This window comes from Gigantopelta aegis, chromosome 12 (assembly GCF_016097555.1).
Source record: "Gigantopelta aegis isolate Gae_Host chromosome 12, Gae_host_genome, whole genome shotgun sequence".
NCBI classification, from domain to species: Eukaryota; Metazoa; Mollusca; class Gastropoda; order Neomphalida; family Peltospiridae; genus Gigantopelta; species Gigantopelta aegis.
This window is the reverse complement of record NC_054710.1, coordinates 39,383,010-39,401,487: the sequence shown is the minus strand read 5'-3', so window position 1 is coordinate 39,401,487 and position 18,478 is coordinate 39,383,010. Positions and strand designations below refer to the sequence as shown.

The 18,478-nt window shown below is 34.6% G+C and overlaps 1 protein-coding gene across 8 annotated transcripts in view; it reads right to left on the bottom strand.

The window, feature by feature from the left end:
- Positions 1-18,478, bottom strand: part of LOC121386187 (roundabout homolog 1-like) — a 254,179-nt gene that overhangs the window by 28,321 nt on the left and 207,380 nt on the right. For all 8 annotated transcript variants that reach the window (XM_041517014.1, XM_041517013.1, XM_041517020.1 and 5 more), the window contains exons 7-17: positions 17,836-17,960; positions 17,329-17,488; positions 16,400-16,597; positions 15,875-15,964; positions 15,465-15,643; positions 13,054-13,204; positions 11,717-11,844; positions 10,369-10,606; positions 8,523-8,635; positions 7,790-7,955; positions 210-368 (exon numbers count right to left, since the gene is read on the bottom strand). In XM_041517014.1, coding sequence (XP_041372948.1) covers positions 210-368; positions 7,790-7,955; positions 8,523-8,635; positions 10,369-10,606; positions 11,717-11,844; positions 13,054-13,204; positions 15,465-15,643; positions 15,875-15,964; positions 16,400-16,597; positions 17,329-17,488; positions 17,836-17,960 — 1,707 coding nt within the window. The remainder of the gene's footprint in view (positions 1-209; positions 369-7,789; positions 7,956-8,522; positions 8,636-10,368; positions 10,607-11,716; positions 11,845-13,053; positions 13,205-15,464; positions 15,644-15,874; positions 15,965-16,399; positions 16,598-17,328; positions 17,489-17,835; positions 17,961-18,478) is intronic.

Below are 18,478 nucleotides of genomic sequence, written 5' to 3'. Positions count from 1 at the left end.
GATACAGAACTTAACCTCTCTAAACTGGATACCTATTAATATTGGACATTTTACTTGGTCCCGACAGTGTCTGGTTTAGAGGGGTTTCCCTGTATATATAAACCAAATTCTAAATAAGCAATCCACAGTTAGTTATACAAAATGAGCTCCCCAAAATTTTGACTTAAAAACTCCAGTTTTAATTTCCAAAATGTGATAATTCAGCTTACCGCTGTACATTCCATTCTGAATGAGCTTCTTGCGGTTTTTGCGTTTGCGACACAGCCAGATGCTGAAAATGCAGAGCGCGAGCCACAGCGTGCCGCCGATAGTTGCAATGAGCATCCCGATAAACCATGGTTCCTTCATGATGTTAGGCTGCTCCGGGCCTGAACACAACAAAAAACAAAGAAAACATTTAACATACAGTTATAGTCAGGTGCACATATTAACTGCCAGTTATTAAAGACACTGACTGTAGTTTTATCAGGTACACGTGTCATACATGAATTCTGACACAAGTTTCATAAAATCAGTACAACTCACACGTGAGTGTAATAATTTCTTTATTATCCATATTATTATTGTTGTTTTCTTTATGAATAACTCAAAATGTTTCAGCCACAACTAGAAGGAGATGATGAAACGATGTCATATTTAAAATACACAGTCTGAGCTAGGACTGGAGAAGCAATGTCATGTTATGATGTCGCCCCCCAAAACTACGTCATTACACTTGTTATTACACGTGTGCTTCATATGATTATTATTAACTCAGTTATGTTGAACCATATTGATAATAAATGTGCATGTTTCCAGGCAATATTTTTTTGTTATTTCAAGTTCTTTTACTTCTTTTTAAAAATATATTTGAAAAATAAAATATGAACCAAACAACCAAATACATATACTAAAACTGGTGGGTCAAATTACAACAAAACAAATATTTGTAAATTAATGTTTTTGCTATTTGGTTTTTTTTCCCTCCTCTTCTATTTGCAAACATCGTTAAGCTTTTGAAAAATTATATTCTTAACAGAACGTTTAATTTTGTTGTTATTTCACATTATTTTTCTTCCTTTTTCAAAATATAATATTTAAAAAATAAAATACATTTAACAACCAAACACATATACAAAAACGGCTGGGTCAGATTACAGCAAAACAACTATTTTTAAATTACTGTTCTTGCTATTTGGGTTTTTTCCCCTTCTATATGCAAACATCGTTAGGCTTTTGATAAATGATATTCTTAACGAAACGTTTAATTTCATTAATTTCGCACCACTTCTCAAAGAAATGTTTCTTCCATTAACATAGCCATCGACCTGAGAAAATGACTTAATCAAAAGAGTAACTCATAAAATTTATGATCCTTTGTCACAGAAGAGCTACTTAAAAGGGAAGTAATCAAGACAGCAGATAGCTTGATGGAAAAACTATGTCTTTAGCTGGGAAAATCTATATTTCAAGTTGAATTTTTTTCCCATTTAGCCATCAAAGTAAACCGAGTGACCTTACAATCTAAGAATGATGGGAAATATCATCCGCTTTTCTGATTTGTAAGCTGTCACATTCGTCATATTCTTAGCCATGGTTGAAAATTCAAAAAGAACCATTAGTCCTTTATCCAATTTATCTAAACTTAAAAATATGAATTTTTTGTTACTTTTAAAGAAAGAAAGTCTTGCAAGCTGAATAAAGATGAACATTTCAAAGTTGTGGCGAACCATTGGTCTTTAATCCAATTTATTTAAAAATAAAAATACACAATTTTTTGTTAGTTTTAAAAAAATAAAAGGTTGCAAGCTGAACAAAGACGAACGTTTCATAGTTGTGGTGAATTATTTCTGCCGTATTTAACTATAAAATGAGCAGATCATTTCCATGAATGCACAAATCTGTTTGCAAAGAATTATGGTATTAGAAGTTTCATGTTGTGGCCGATACGCAATTAAGTGCATGCCAATTGTATCATACTGCTTGGTTTTGTTTCGACAAAAGGTCAAATAAGGTCGTCATTGAAACCGTTACAAAGATGGCGATTAATTACTTCAGCGATTTCAAAATCTTAATGACATTTCCCAAAAAACAACACCGTCCTCTTTTTAACTGCCGATGGGATGGTTTAGTCAATTTAGCCACTTAATGGATTTCTCGAAATGCGATTGCGGGGAAACAAAAGACGCGGGTCACAAAACAATTGAGGTTGGCCATGAACAGTATGAATCTGTCATTGAGAGAGTAGTAGCGAAATCTCTCCATTGTCTTCCTGTCATGGATCCCATGAAATATGGCCTTTGTTTCATATCACATCTCTCAAATGAAGAGCGAGGGCAGATTCCAGAGCCCTTAATGCCACACGTGCCGGATGAGGGGCCAAAACGGCCCCGCAATCATGATGTAACAAGACGCAAATTCGCTCGAGATACAAAAGTTAAAGAAACAATAAAGTCGCGAACTGTCAAACTTACCTCTCCTGATAGACTGATTGAATTCTGATTGGAACGAGGAAAAATGAAGACGAGATAAAAAAACAACTCTTTGTCACTCGCTATCTCCATTTCAACAATAGCTTTGATTAGCGAGTTAAAATAATTTAGTGACATGCGATTAGAGCGTGGATCATTAGACGAGGTAAATTCATTTACTGCCGACTAAAGGAGTGCACTCCAAGAGTGTTGCCATTCAACACAGGCAGCTCATTATTAAATATAACGCTGACTCATTGGGGCACTTTTAGGGTTAACAAAATAAAACTGGGGATTAATTATTATAATTTGTGTTTTATATTAAAAAATGTTTTATTTTAAATTTATATCCAAAAATAGTTTGTTTCGTTTAACAACATCACTAGAGCACATTGATTTATTAATTATTGGCTGTTGGATGTCAAACATTTGGTAATTTTTGACATGAAGGAGATGTTTTATATAATGACGCACTCAACACATTTTATTTACAGTTATATGGCATCGGTTTTTGACATGAAGGAAATGTTTTATTTAATGACGCACTCAACACATTTTATTTACAGTTATATGGCATCGGTTTTTAACATGAAGTCTTAGAAGAAATCTGCTATATTTTTCCATTAACAGCAAGTTTGTTTTGTTTGTTTTATATTGGAAATGTGGTTTCAAATTTTTATCCAAAAATAGTTTGTTTTGTTTAACAATATCATTAGAAAGAAATGTTTTATTTAACGACGCACTCAACCCGCTGTCTCCAACTTCATGGGCTACTCTTTTCGATTAGTAACAAGGGCTCTTTTATATGCAACTTCCCACACACAGGATAGTACATACCATGGCCTTTGTTACACCAGTTGTGAAGCACTGGCTGGAATGAGAAATAGCCCGATGGGTCCACTGACGGAAATCGATCCTAGACTGACTGCGTATCAAGCGAGCGCTTTACCACTGGGCTACATCCCGCACCCTTATTTTATTGGGTTTCTATAAATGTGGTTCCACATCACTGAGTATTTGATAAAAGAATCATAAAAGAAGAGAATTAGCAAACTGATCAGTGTTATTTCACCAATAATCAATTGAATTGGGAATCAGTAGCAGATCCGGGGTGGGGGGGGGGGGGGGGGGGGGAGAGGGGGAGAGAATCAAGGGAGTCCGGACCCTCCCTTTTTTGAAAACCGACCATAACCTTTAAGGGATGATGTGATTATATTAACTGTTCTAAATGCTGTAAGAGGCGTGCTGTGTATAAGGAGAGATCAGTCATCACATTTGGAACCCACACCCACCCCCTTTCAGAAATCCTGCATTCTAGCCTGGGAATGTATTTCACAATAAAATGTTTTATTAGGCAATCAATTAGCAATTTTAATTAGAATTTATTATGTTGCATTTTGTCTGGCTAACACATGTCGACTTTGTTATGCAGCAGTGCATGCAAACATATGTATATTTCAAATGTTAATAAAACTTTTCTTTTTAAAACAAAATTATCTATTTAAAATCCTTTAAAAAAACATGCTGTCATTCTAAGCCAGGATGTAAGATGGTCTAATCAAATAAAAAAATTAACTAACTAAAAAATTCTAAATTAAAGATCAAATAACCCAAATTTACAACAAAACCCCACAAAAACAACTCTAAGTAAAATAATTACCTGTATTAAAACAAAATTATTTTTTAAGTTAAAAAATCTCTCTTTTAAAACAAAATCACAACAACAAAAAATCACACACAAAAATAAACTTTATATAAAGAGAAAAAAAAATTCCAGTTCTTAACATAATGCAAAGATTTCCTTATTTTGTTCTCTTTTTTTTGGCACTGAAATCTTTATGAAAAAAACGTTTAATTAAGACAAATCACTTTTTTTCACAAAACGTGACCTTCCATCACAGAACAAAAGAAGAAGAAAAAAGAGAAAAAATTCTTCCTGACAGAGTGAAACGAATCTTGTGATGAACAAAAGCTCTCTAGACAGTGATACTGCGGAGTGAACTCCCCTTCCAACAAAACATCCTGACAAACGCATAATAACCAACACTTGATGGATTACCCTCGAACCCACAGTAAAAGAATTTCAGTTTTCAAGACGTTACGATAATTATGCAGATTGGACGACAGGACATTTCAGCACACACCGTCTAGTTAGCTGTCACCGTCCGTTATAACCTGATTAGCCCAATATTATTACACTACACAAACTCAATTAATTCACAATTTACAGACACTCTCCGCCGACAAGACTTTAATGTATGTAATTAATGCCAGGCAACTTGTATTATTTGGCCTTCAAGAAAAAAGAAAAATACCCTCGAACCCCCCAAAAAGCGAATTGTCTTTCTTACACGGCTCTTTTGCAGAGAAGAATAGAAAAATTAAAATGAGACCCATCACTTGGAGAAGGCTTTCAGGGTTGAGAAAGGTCAGCGGCTGGAGGATTGCATTAAAAACACAATTGTTTCTGTGTGGACAAAGTCTTTTGTAGTGGATCACCGTCTTAGCCCCCATCATTTGCAGTGATGAAGTGCTCTTTCATTGCTATTGTTTGTTTGCTGAACATGGGACCAATGAAAGCTAGGGCAAGGAAGGGATCCATCTTGATGGCTTTATGGAACAGAAGATTTCACTTTTAGTCCAAGAGCAATTCACTTTTGTCGTAATGCATGTTGTGATAATTTTCTCTCACTGGTACTGGCATAAAGAATTACAAAAACTGAAATCTGGGATGTGATAGCTATTAAAAAAAACAAAAACTGAAATAATCTTTAAAAAGCTTAAAAGTACCATAAAAAGAACAACCTTATGCATTTCAGATGCATACAAATCCAATCTACTTGGTGAAAATTATTTTATGCTAACAACATTGAAATCAAATAAAATCTATAAAATCACTTCTCTGTAAAACAGAGTGATTTCAACAGACATTGTTATTATTTTTTTTCTGAATTTTACAAGAGTGCTCTGAACCTGTGGAGGAAAATCCTGAAGATAAATCATACTCTTATAAAATAGTTCTTACAGAATAGAATAATTTTATTTTTATTTCGCCTGAATCAGTGATGACAAAATCAAGTAGATAAATGTTATTTAATTTTAACAGAATTTTTTTTTATATGTTTATTTTTCAAACACAGTTAAGGTCTAGGTCTTCTGAGCAATTTTAGTCTTTTTAAAAAACTAAATATTTATATTTTGAATCCTAAATCGATTGCGAGTGCTTTACCACTGGGCTATGTCCTGCCTGCCTTTAACAATTAAATTTACAGACCACTTACAGTGTTCGAGATTAATGGTATCCCGATATCCCGGGGATACCAGAATTTAATTTTGGATACCAGACTTCAAGAACCCACTGGGATACATATAATACTAAATTCTCAGGTGGGATACCAGATTTTGAAATGTTAGTATCCAACTGGGATACTGGCCAAAAAAAATTAATCTCGAACACTGACTTATAAAAGTTTTTCTTAAATTATCATTTTTGGAAAATATGATGCATTTCTGATTGGTCTGTTGTTTTTAGTAGCTCCAGCTGCAATTTATGCAAAACAAGATTACCTTGGACCAATGACTTTCATCAATGTTGTAATTCAGTTTCATATAATTAACATTCACTCATGCCAGAATTTTGAATATCATTAATTTAATTTTAACCTGACCAGTTTTTTTTACAAGTCGTAAAACAATTCAGAAAAACTGGTTCACAAATATCAACCAATTCCCCCCAAAATCAAATGCATTTTCTAAATTGTATTTGTAGCTATAACTACTTAATAATGAAACAAAATCCCTCAAAACTTAATTTTTAAAATGTCAAATCAGTATCGGTTGCAATCTAAATTGTATTTTGCCCCAGGATGCAATTGGAATAAAACTTCCTAAAACTGTTTCCACTTCAAACTAAAACAAAATTCCTCATTTTGACAGACACAAAAGAGTTCCTGTCAGGGCAGATAATTAACATGTTTTTCTGTGACTCATTTGGCACTCAGGCACTTGTGTCTGTGCCATTGTTAACATGTGCTGGAATGTGACTCATACAGACTTGTCAACCGTTTCTTGTTGTAACAAAACCATTATCTTAAACTAATATTCAGCAGAGACAGAGACTCAGAGAGAGAGAGAGAGAGAGAGAGAGAGAGAGAGAGAGAGAGAGAGAGAGAGAGAGAGAGAGAGAGAGAGAGAGAGAGAGAGAGAGAGGGAGGGGAGGGAGAGAGAGAGAGAGAGAGGGAGGGAGAGAGAGAGAGAGAGATAGGCAGATAGACAGAGAGAGAGAGAGAGAGAGAGAGAGAGAGAGAGAGAGAGAGAGAGAGAGGCAGATAGACAGAGAGAGAGAGACAGATAGACAGAGAGAGAAAGACAGACAGAGTTCAGCAAGTGCAATGAACTCTCATGTAAAAAATATTTTAAAATCATGAAAAGTTTTAGTTTTTTTTTAAAACCCTTAAAGCTCTCCTAAACCAAAATTTTATTAGTGAACAATGTATTGCAATTTGACTTCAAAGCAGAAGTTCCCTTATCAGATGCTGAAAGTCATAAACATTTAAACATTACTTTTGAGGAAAATGGACAGTTAAAAATAGGTTTTTGTTTATTACATCAGTTGTGGAGCATTGGCTGGAATGAAAAACTGGTACCCCAAATAGCATGTCAGCGGGTCACGGTTCAAGGTGCACCCAACTTTCTATCCATTGTTTTCTGATTTACCTAAGGGTGAGGGGTGGTAGTATTTATATCCATCGTTGATTAAAAAGGTTTTGTTGTTTAAAAACACCACTAAAGTACATTAATTTATTCTTGGCTATTACCAGTAAATGTCAAACATTTGACATACAGTTTTAGAGAGGAAACCCGTTACATTTTTTCATTAGTAGCAAAGGATTTTTTATATGCACCATTCCACAGATAGGATAGCACGTACCCACGATGAACGTCTTGCCCAACACTCTGTTACTATTGTCGTCTGTGTGGTTTTATTTGGTGGTACACACCCTCATGGTAAATCTAAATGATACGTACCCATGACGAACGTCTTGATACACACTCTGTTACTATTGTCGTCTATGTAATTTTATTTAGTGGTATACACCCTTATGGTAAATCTAAAATATACATACAGACGACAAAAGTCTTGCTCTACACTCGATAACAATTTAGCCCATGTTACAATTGTCGTCTATGTGGTTTTATTTGGTGGTACACACCGTTATGGTAAATCTAAAAGTTACGTACCCACGATGAACGTCTTGATACACACACTGTTACTATTGTCATCTGTGTGGTTTTATTTGGTGGTACACACCCTCATGGTAAATCTAAAAGATACGTACCCACAACGAATGTCTTGCTCCAGACTCCGACACCCTTGCTGGTTCTGGCGGCGATGCGGATTCTGTAGGTGAGCTCCGAGTCGACGTGTTTGACCTGCGCGAAGTTCATCGTGCTGTTGGTGCGGAAACTACAGTTGTGCTTCTTGTCGTTGTCCATGCAGTAAATCTGAATCAGGGAACAGTTTGTAATCAGGGATCGAAATAAACAGTTACCAGTAACCATGTACAGACTTCTCTCTTACTAACCACTAACCAAACTAACCATGAACCCCCTGGCCTGGTCAGGCAACCCAGATAGCTGAGGTGTGTGCCCAGGATAGTGTACTTGAACCTTAATAGGATAGGAAGAAAATGTTTTATTTAACAATGCACTCAACACATTTTATTTACGATTATATGGCGTCAGACATATGGTTAAGGACCACACAGATATTGAGGGAGGAAATCTGCTGGTGCCACTTCATGGGCTACTCTTTTTGATTAGCATCAAGGGATCTTTTATATGCACCATCCCATAGACAGGATAGCACATACCACAGCCTTTGATGTACCAGTCGTGGTGCAATGGCTGGAGCATAATCACTAACAAACTAACCATTAACCACCTGTCCTAGTCAGGCAACCCAGATAGCTGAGCTTTGTGCCCAGGATAGTGTACTTGAACCTTAATAGGATAGAAGCATGCAGATGGGTATAAATGAGAAATGAACGGACTAAAATTAATAAAACTCACATCGTATCCTTTAATGTCTCCATTGCGGAACTGCAGCGGTGGAGGAGACCAGCGCAGGTAGATGGAGGCGTCGTCTTTGTGGATGACGACATTCTCTGGGGGTGATGACGGCGCTGTAACACAAATGTGGAATATCACAATTTTTATCTCAGGATTTAACAAATCGACTGGTTAGTGAAAACAGAAATAGTACTTTCTATACAACTTGTAATGACGGCGCTGTAACACAAATGTGGAATATCACCATTTTTATCTCACGATTTAACAAATTGATTGGTTAGTGAAAACAGAAATAGTACTTTCTATACAACTTGTGATGATGGTGCTGTAACACAAACATGGAATATCACAATTTTTATCTCAGGATTCAACAAATTGATTGGTTAGTGAAAACAGAAATAGTACTTTCTATACAACTTGTGATGATGGTGCTGTAACACAAACGTGGAATATCACAATTTTTATCTCAGGATTCAACAAATTGACTGGTTAGTGATAACAAACATAGTACTTTCTACACAACTTGTGATGATGGTGCTATAACACAAACGTGGAATATCACCATTTTTATCTCATGATTTAACAAATTGACTGGTTAGTGAAAACAGAAATAGTACTTTCTACACAACTTGTGATGATGGTGCTGTAACACAAACATGGAATATCACAATTTTTATCTCAGGATTCAACAAATTGATTGGTTAGTGAAAACAGAAATAGTACTTTCTACACAACTTGTGATGATGGTGCTATAACACAAACGTGGAATATCACAATTTTTATCTCAGGATTCAACAAATTGATTGGTGAGTGAAAACAGAAATAGTACTTTCTACACAACTTGTGATGATGGTGCTATAACACAAACGTGGAATATCTCCATATTTATCTCAGAATTCAACAAATTGATTGGTTAGTGAAAACAGAAAAAGTACTTTCTATACAACTTATAATGATAGTAAAATTGATTGGTAATTGAAAACAAAACTATAGTCCATCCCATCCTCCTACAATAATATTTTTTGTAAATAATTTCTGTTTGATCTGACGACAAGAAAAATAAAAACGTTTTGAAAAAAGAAAGAAATACAACTATAAATACAATATAGCTTGTAGTAAATTTAAAAATATGAAAAAAGGCAATGTCTGTGGGAAAGACTATAGTACTTTCTACACATCTTATGATGATGACTTAACTGATAGGTAAGTAAAATTGATTGTAAGTGAAAATAGAAATAGTACTTTCTACACAACTTATGATGATGGTAAAATTGATTGTAAGTGAAAATAGAAATAGTACTTTCTACACAACTTATGATGATGGTAAAATTGATTGGTAGGTGAAAATAGAAATAGTACTTTCTATACAACTTATGATGATGGTAAAATTGATTGGTAGGTGAAAATAGAAATAGTACTTTCTATACAACTTATGATGATGGTAAAATGTATTGGTAGTGAAAATAAAAATCGTACTTTCTATACAATGTATGATGATGGTAAAATGTATTGGTATGTGAAAACAGAAATAGTACTTTCTACACAACTTATGATGATGGTAAAATTGATTGTAAGTGAAAATAGAAATAGTACTTTCTACACAACTTATGATGATGGTAAAATTGATTGGTAGGTGAAAATAGAAATAGTACTTTCTATACAACTTATGATGATGGTAAAATGTATTGGTAGTGAAAACAAAAATCGTACTTTCTATACAATGTATGATGATGGTAAAATGTATTGGTATGTGAAAACAGAAATAGTACTTTCTACACATCTTATGATAACTTATGGTCCACATGATTAGTAAATTTTAAAAAATACTATTTTCTACACAACTCACTTGATTCTTTGGTGATAACCTTGAGTGAACTGCTGCACTGCGACTTGACGTTCCTGCCGTATGCCTGGATACAGATTTCGTACCAGGCCGCACTGTATAAACCCTGCAGTACGAACGACGTGCGGTACGGGTCATCCAGGGTCAACTGCTGCTCTTTCCCATACTTCATATTGTGGAAGGACAAGATGTGTTTGTAATGGATGTAAAATCCACCAATTGCATCTCTCCCTTTGAGAACCTAAAAATATTTTTTAAAAACCCATGTAAATACACAAATAGTTTATTCTGCTCTGAATAGCATCATTACCTTTGAGAACCTAAAAATGTTAAAAAACATAACATAAATAAACAAATAGTTTATTATGCTCTGAATTGCATCTTTCCCTTTGAGAATCTAAAAATGTAAAAAGAAATATGATGTAAATACACAAACAGTTTATTCTGCTCTGAATTGCATCTTACCCTTTGTTAAACAAAAAACCTATAAATGAAGAGTTTATTCTGTTCCGAACATTAAAATTAAAATTTAAAAAAGAAAAGTCAAGAATTACCCAGAATTAAATGACTCACCTACCATAAATGATTTCAGTGCACTGTGACAAGTTATAAATTTCTTTTGTTTAAAGATACCACTAGAGCACATTGATTAATTTATCACTACCTGTTGTATATCAAACATTTGGTAATTCTGACATGTACAGGAAACCTGCTATATTTTTTTTCCATTATCAACGAGGGATCTTTTATATGCACTTTCCCACAGACAGGATAGCACATACCACAGCCTTTGGTATACCAGTTATGGTGCACTGGTTGGAACATGGAAATAAACAAGCTAACCATTAATCCCCTGTCCTAGTCAGGCAACCCAGATAGCTGAGGTGTGTGCCCAGGATAGTGTACTTGAACCTTAATAGGATAGAAGCATGCAGATGGGTATAAATGAGAAATACACGGACTAAAATTAATAAAACTCACGTCGTATCCTTTAATGTCTCCAATCAGCTGAATGGATCCACCAAGGTGGTTCGATCCTGCGATGCAAGCCCCTCAGGTGAGTACTCAACCGACTGAGCTAAATCCTGCCCCCTGTAGGGGTGGTGCAAGGGAGCACAAGTAGCCCGACCAGAGTGGGTAGCGGGTGAGGGGTTGGTTTTGTGCTATTGAATTTGCAAATGTCCCATAGGATTAAAGTCAAGTAGAAATTGTTGCATAATTTCATGAAGGTAATTTGACACATAATTTAGAATGGTTTGCCAAAACTAAAATGGGGCTAATAGTTGATATGACTTAGTGGAATGAAAGGTAACTGCAATCGTAAATGACGTGTACAAATTAAAACACTCACCCGCCAAGAAACTTTAATGGCCGTCGCGTTGACAGCTTCTCCCTTCTGAATCTCAACCACCATACCCTGCAGCTGTTGTTGAATCTTTGCCTTCGGGAGAGTTATCGGCTTGTTGCCTTTCCTCCGCTCTGAAAATAACAACAATATGGTGTTAGGAAAACAGCATTTTTAAAAGTAATCAAAATAAGGTGTTCCTAAAAACAGAATTTCTAAAAGTAATCAAAATTAGGTGTTCTAAAAACAGAATTTCTAAAAAATAATCAAAATTAGGTGTTCTAAAAACAGAATTTCTAAAAGTAATCAAAATTAGGTGTTCTAAAAACAGAATTTCTAAAAGTAATCAAAATTAGGTGTTCTAAAAACAGAATTTCTAAAAGTAATCAAAATTAGGTGTTCTAAAAACAGAATTTCTAAAAGTAATCAAAATTAGGTGTTCTAAAAACAGAATTTCTAAAAGTAATCAAAATTAGGTGTTCTAAAAACAGAATTTTCTGAAAGTAATTACAATAAAATGTTATTAAAAAAACCTAAAGTGTTTTAAAATGGAATTTAACATGATCAAAATAACATAAATTTTAAAAAAAATTAAAGAAAAGCAATTTAAAACAAACTGATTTTTTCTGCCTATGATTCTCATTAAAAACTAATAAATAAAAATGACCATATGGACACCCCTTACTGAAAGTACAGGGCTCGAATGTAACAATTTGTCTTCCACGGCAATTGTTAAAAGAATAGCCATGGGTGAAACAGCCCACTGATAGCAATTTTAAGCCTGCCTATGGCAAAATATTTGAAGAAAATAAATATGAATGAAAGGTTATTTTGCTGTATATGTAAATATATTTCAAATGTGAAAATGTTAAATATTAGCAGATAATGTACATTTCGCCATTATTGAGGAGTTTTACCGACGACACAAAAGTGTCCTCGGTGATGCTCTCTACCTATGGCGATGTATATCTCAACAATGGCAATTGCCGTCGGTGCCGTCGTTAAGTTGGAGCCCTGAAGTCAAATTTGGGATTATACAAGATAAATCAAAATTAAACCGTAGGATTATACAGAAATTTGGAGAACTTGGAAAATTTGAGTAAATAGAGAAAATATAAGTTAAAGATTAGAAAAACACTGGAAATGTACCAGCCAAATTTGAGGGTGATATGAAAATATACCATTTAAAACTGAGGGCAATATAAAACCATATGCAAATAAAACTAAAGGTTATTTGAAAAACAAAACAATTAAAGCTATGGGCAATATAAAAACATTTGCAAATTAAACTGAAGTTTATGCGAAAACAAAAAACTCAACTAAAATTGATGGTAAAGACTCACCTCGTGTTAAGACATCGTCCGATATTGGACTGGGCAGACTGATTCCGTGAGAGTTTTTCGCTCGGACAATAAACACGTAACTCGTCTGGGGCTTCAAGTTGCGGACTGTGTAGGTTTCCCGTGTGATCGAGTCAGAAGCCACCACCCAGCCCTGTAACAACAAATAACACAACACATATAATTAGAAACTTTCCGCTGTTGTAGGAATTACAAAAAAACAAATGCTATTCTTTGATAAACCTCAGAAAATGACGTAGACGTCATGACGTCAAATGAAGAAAGGAAGGAAATGTTTTATTTAACGATGCACTCAACACATTTTATTTATGGTTATATGGCGTCGGATGTATGGTTAAGGACCACACTCTATTATAACTTTATCTAGACGTGTTACAGGATTGTAGATTGACCAGACTTAAGGTGACACCACCAAGAGAATCGATGATTGCCTATAACCGATGAAATCTGTAATGGTTATTTTGTCGCAATCAGTTCTTCTCATGGATATTCTCGTATGATGCACTTGTATCATGTGGTGTCGCCTTTCGTGTCCCATTTTCACAAGTTAAAGCTATAGGGTCTAAACTGACTTTGCTGAAACTAGGGTCTAAACTGACTTTGCTGAAACTAGGGTCTAAATCGACTTTACTGAAACTATAGGGTCTAAATCAACGTTGTTGAAACTATTGGGTCTAAATAAACTTTGTTGAAACTATATACTAAGGTCTGAATTGAATTTGCTGAAACTAGGTCTAAATTGACTTTGATGACACTAGGTCTAAATTGACTTTGATGACACTAGGTTTAAATTGACTTTGATGACACTAGGTCTGAATTGAATTTGCTGAAACTAGGTCTAAATTGACTTTGATGACACTAGGTCTAAATTGACTTTGATGAAACTATAGGGTCTAAATAGACTTTGTTGAAACTATAGGGTCTAAATTGAATTTGCTGAAACTATAGGGTCTAAATAGACTTTGTTGAAACTATAGGGTCTAAATAGACTTTATTGAAACAGGTCTAAATAGACTTTGTTGAAACTATAGGGTCTAAATAGACTTTGTTGAAACTATAGGGTCTAAATTGAATTTGCTAATGTTGCTGAAACAGGTCTAAATTGAATTTGCTGAAACTATAGGGTCTAAATTGAATTTGCTGAAACTATAGGGTCTAAATTGAATTTGCTGAAACTATAGGGTCTAAATTGAATTTGCTGAAACTATAGGGTCTAAATTGAATTTGCTGAAACTATAGGGTCTAAATTGAATTTGCTGAAACTATAGGGTCTAAATTGAATTTGCTGAAACTATAGGGTCTAAATTGAATTTGCTGAAACTATAGGGACTAAATTGAATTTGCTGAAACTATAGGGACTAAATTGAATTTGCTGAAACTATAGGGTCTAAATCGAATTTGCTGAAACTATAGGGTCTAAATTGAATTTGCTGAAATTATAGGGTCTAAATTGAATTTGCTGAAACTAGGTCTAAATTGAATTTGCTGAAACTATAGGGTCTAAATTGAATTTGCTGAAACTATAGGGTCTAAATTGAATTTGCTGAAACTATAGGGTCTAAATTGAATTTGCTGAAACTATAGGGTCTAAATTGAATTTGCTGAAACTATAGGGTCTAAATTGAATTTGCTGAAACTATAGGGTCTAAATTGAATTTGCTGAAACTATAGGGTCTAAATCGAATTTGCTGAAACTATAGGGTCTAAATTGAATTTGCTGAAATTATAGGGTCTAAATTGAATTTGCTGAAACTAGGTCTAAATTGAATTTGCTGAAACTATAGGGTCTAAATTGAATTTGCTGAAACTATAGGGTCTAAATTGAATTTGCTGAAACTATAGGGTCTAAATTGAATTTGCTGAAACTATAGGGTCTAAATTGAATTTGCTGAAACTATAGGGTCTAAATTGAATTTGCTGAAACTATAGGGTCTAAATTGAATTTGCTGAAACTATAGGGTCTAAATTGAATTTGCTGAAACTATAGGGTCTAAATTGAATTTGCTGAAACTATAGGGTCTAAATTGAATTTGCTGAAACTATAGGGTCTAAATTGAATTTGCTGAAACTATAGGGTCTAAATTGAATTTGCTGAAACTATAGGGTCTAAATCGACTTTGTTGAAACTATAGGGTCTAAATTGAATTTGCTGAAACTATAGGGTCTAAATCGACTTTGCTGAAACTATAGGGTCTAAATCGACTTTGTTGAAACTATAGGGTCTAAATTGAATTTGCTGAAACTATAGGGTCTAAATCGACTTTGCTGAAACAGGTCTAAATTGACTTTGCTAATGTTGCTGAAACTAGGTCTAAATCGAATTTGCTGAAACTGGGGGCTAAATCAACTATGTTGAAACTATAGGGTCTAAATCGACTTTGCTGAACTCTCACCTGTGAGGTCTCGTGACTGAAGTACTCGACGATGAACGCGAAGACGGGGGAGTCTCCAGGGTTTCTGCCCGGCTGCCAGGTCAGATCTACGGTCGCGTCCGTCACATCTGTAACAAAAGGCTTCAACGGGGCGTCCGGAAATGTGGATGGCTTCTGTGTCCGATGGTATGGGCCTTGATCTGAAAGTTAAAAATAGTATTTAAAAAAAAGTTATAATAGGTATTGTCTTGCCTTTATGTAATCCCATTGGTTACTTACACTATAACAAAACTCTTATTCCCGGACTATAATTTTTAACTTATACAACTTATATTATCTACTCAGTATTCATTAATAGGAGGCAGGTGACAATTTTCAGTGGCTGATAGACTTCCACTATTACACAAGGTTACAACTGAATGTATACTCACTTGCAACAGTAAGTTGAGCAGCCCAATTTGTCTCCCCTGTTTCTGAAACTGCTTTGCAAGTATAGATGGCGCTGTCAGACAATTTGACATCTGAAAAAAAGAAGAAGAGATTAATTAAAAATGTTTTATTTTGTTACATGTTTGAACCAACCAATTATGACAAACTTCAACTCTTAGTAAGTCCTGTTAAGACAGGCCAATATATAAAGTTAAGGGGAAAAAGATTTCATTGGGGTGGGAGCCAACCATGAAAACTCTGAAGGTTGATGGATGGAAGGAAGGAAACGTTTTATTTAACGACACACTCAACACATTTTATTTACGGTTATATGGCATCAGACATATGGTTAAGGACTACACAGATATAGAGAGAGGGTCATGGATGCAGCTAAGTGGTAAAGTGGACCCACTGGGTTTTACCTGCTCCAACCAGTGCCCAAAAGTCATAGTATATGCTTAGTATTTTAAAAAAAAATTTTAAATGGGCCTAATATAGTCTATGCTTTTACAGTTTAACAAACCCACCTGATATTTGCAGAGTTCCTGAATCGAGTATGGTGCTCCTGGGGTCAGTTCCGAGAATTGGTCGCCCGTTCTTGTACCAGCGAATGGCAGGCTGGGGATCTCCGGTCGCCTGGCACGGTAACATAGCAACCTCCTTCACAGGAAGAGTCTGGTTCTGTGGACCAATCGTAATAACCGGAGGAGGACGTGTGTCTTGTTCTGTTTGAGAAAATAAAATAAGAAATTAAATTGCATTTTAATTCATTTTTATTAAGCATATTTGTCATATAAAATACACGATTACAATCTGCTTCTATCTTAAAAGACATTAATTTATTATAAAATCAGTTGAATAAAGTTTAAAAAAAATTATGATCCATTATGATGAATATTCATACACATGTATGTGTATAACAGTTACTATAAACCAAGTTTCACAGATCTACAACTTATAGTTTGTGAGAAATGGAGCTAAATGCAGAATGTTAACTGAAGTTGTTGCTTTAGAATATAAATAATATTTACCATACTACTACGTATAAAAGTTAAGATTTAAAAGATAAATAATATTTACCATACAACTACGTATAAAACTCTAGATTTCAAATATAAATATTAACAATACTATTACATACATAACTTAAGATTTAAAACACAAATAATATTTACTACACAACTATGTACAGAAGTCAAGATTTCAAATATAAATAATATTTTATCACAAAACTATGTACAAAACTTAACATTTAAAATATAAATAATATTTACCATACAACTATGTACAGAACTCAAGGTTTAAAATATAATATTTACCACACAACTATGTAACAAACTCAAAATTTAAATTATAATATTTATTGTACAACTATATACAGAATAAACAATATTTACTGACATTCAGGATTTAAATTTTGATTGAACTACTGATAAAAAACCCATGAAAAGCTTACTTCTGACTTCAATGCGAGCGTTAGCCTGAGCACTTCCAATCACATTCAACGCCTGACATATGTATTCCCCCTTGTCTTCAAACTGAACTCTGTCAATTCGGAACGTTCCATCCTCGGACACAGAGAACCGACCATTCTCTTGATTTGGAAACATCAGCGGCTGTAATGATTCAACGTAAAATTTTATTAATTACAGTATACAGTGAAATCTCTCATAATCATAAACCCATGGAACCACATAAACAGTATATATTTAAATCACCTAATCTGAGTTGTTCACCCTACTTAGACTTCTGGTTTTTTTCAGTTTTTTTAAACACTATCTCTTTTAAATACAAAATATTATATGGATTAATACATTGGGGTGGGGTAATCAGCACTGAAACAAATGGCCTACCATATTAAGTCCCGGGAGCATTGTAAGGCAGGCCAATATGTAAGATGGGGGAGGGGGATAATGACCCCATGGCCTCCCCTCTGGCAATGTTAATGTATTATATTATATACCTGGTCCGATCCTTTACTCCAGAACACCGTGGGAACTGGGTTGCCACTGACAACGCATTGAAGTGTTACAGTCCGACCAAGACCAACCACCTGGTTCTGTGGACGAATCACAAACGTCGGATGTGCTGGAAAACATATATTATATTATTACATACATCATTATAATATAAGTTATATACATGTAGATCATTGTAACATACAATCCATATGCATGTTGTACACTGACACTCAAGTTACATACAAAGACACATTATAATATAAATCATGGTAATATAGTTGAATATATTATATTATTACATACATCATTATAATATAAGTTATATACATGTAGATCATTGTAACATACAATCCATATGCATGTTGTACACTGACACTCAAGTTACATACAAACACACATTATAATATAAATCATGGTAATATAGTTGAACACCACAATGTGAAGATTTTCAATGTCGTTTTCACTGAACTTGATCAAAATTTTAACCATTTTAAACAAATACAGGCAACGTTTTACAGCCCCAGCTGGGTGACAGACAGATGGATGGAGGGATGGACAGAGGGAGAGGGAGAGCGGGAGAGCAAGAGAGCGAGAGAGCGAGAGAGAGAGAGAGAGAGAGAGAGAGAGAGAGAGAGAGAGACAGAG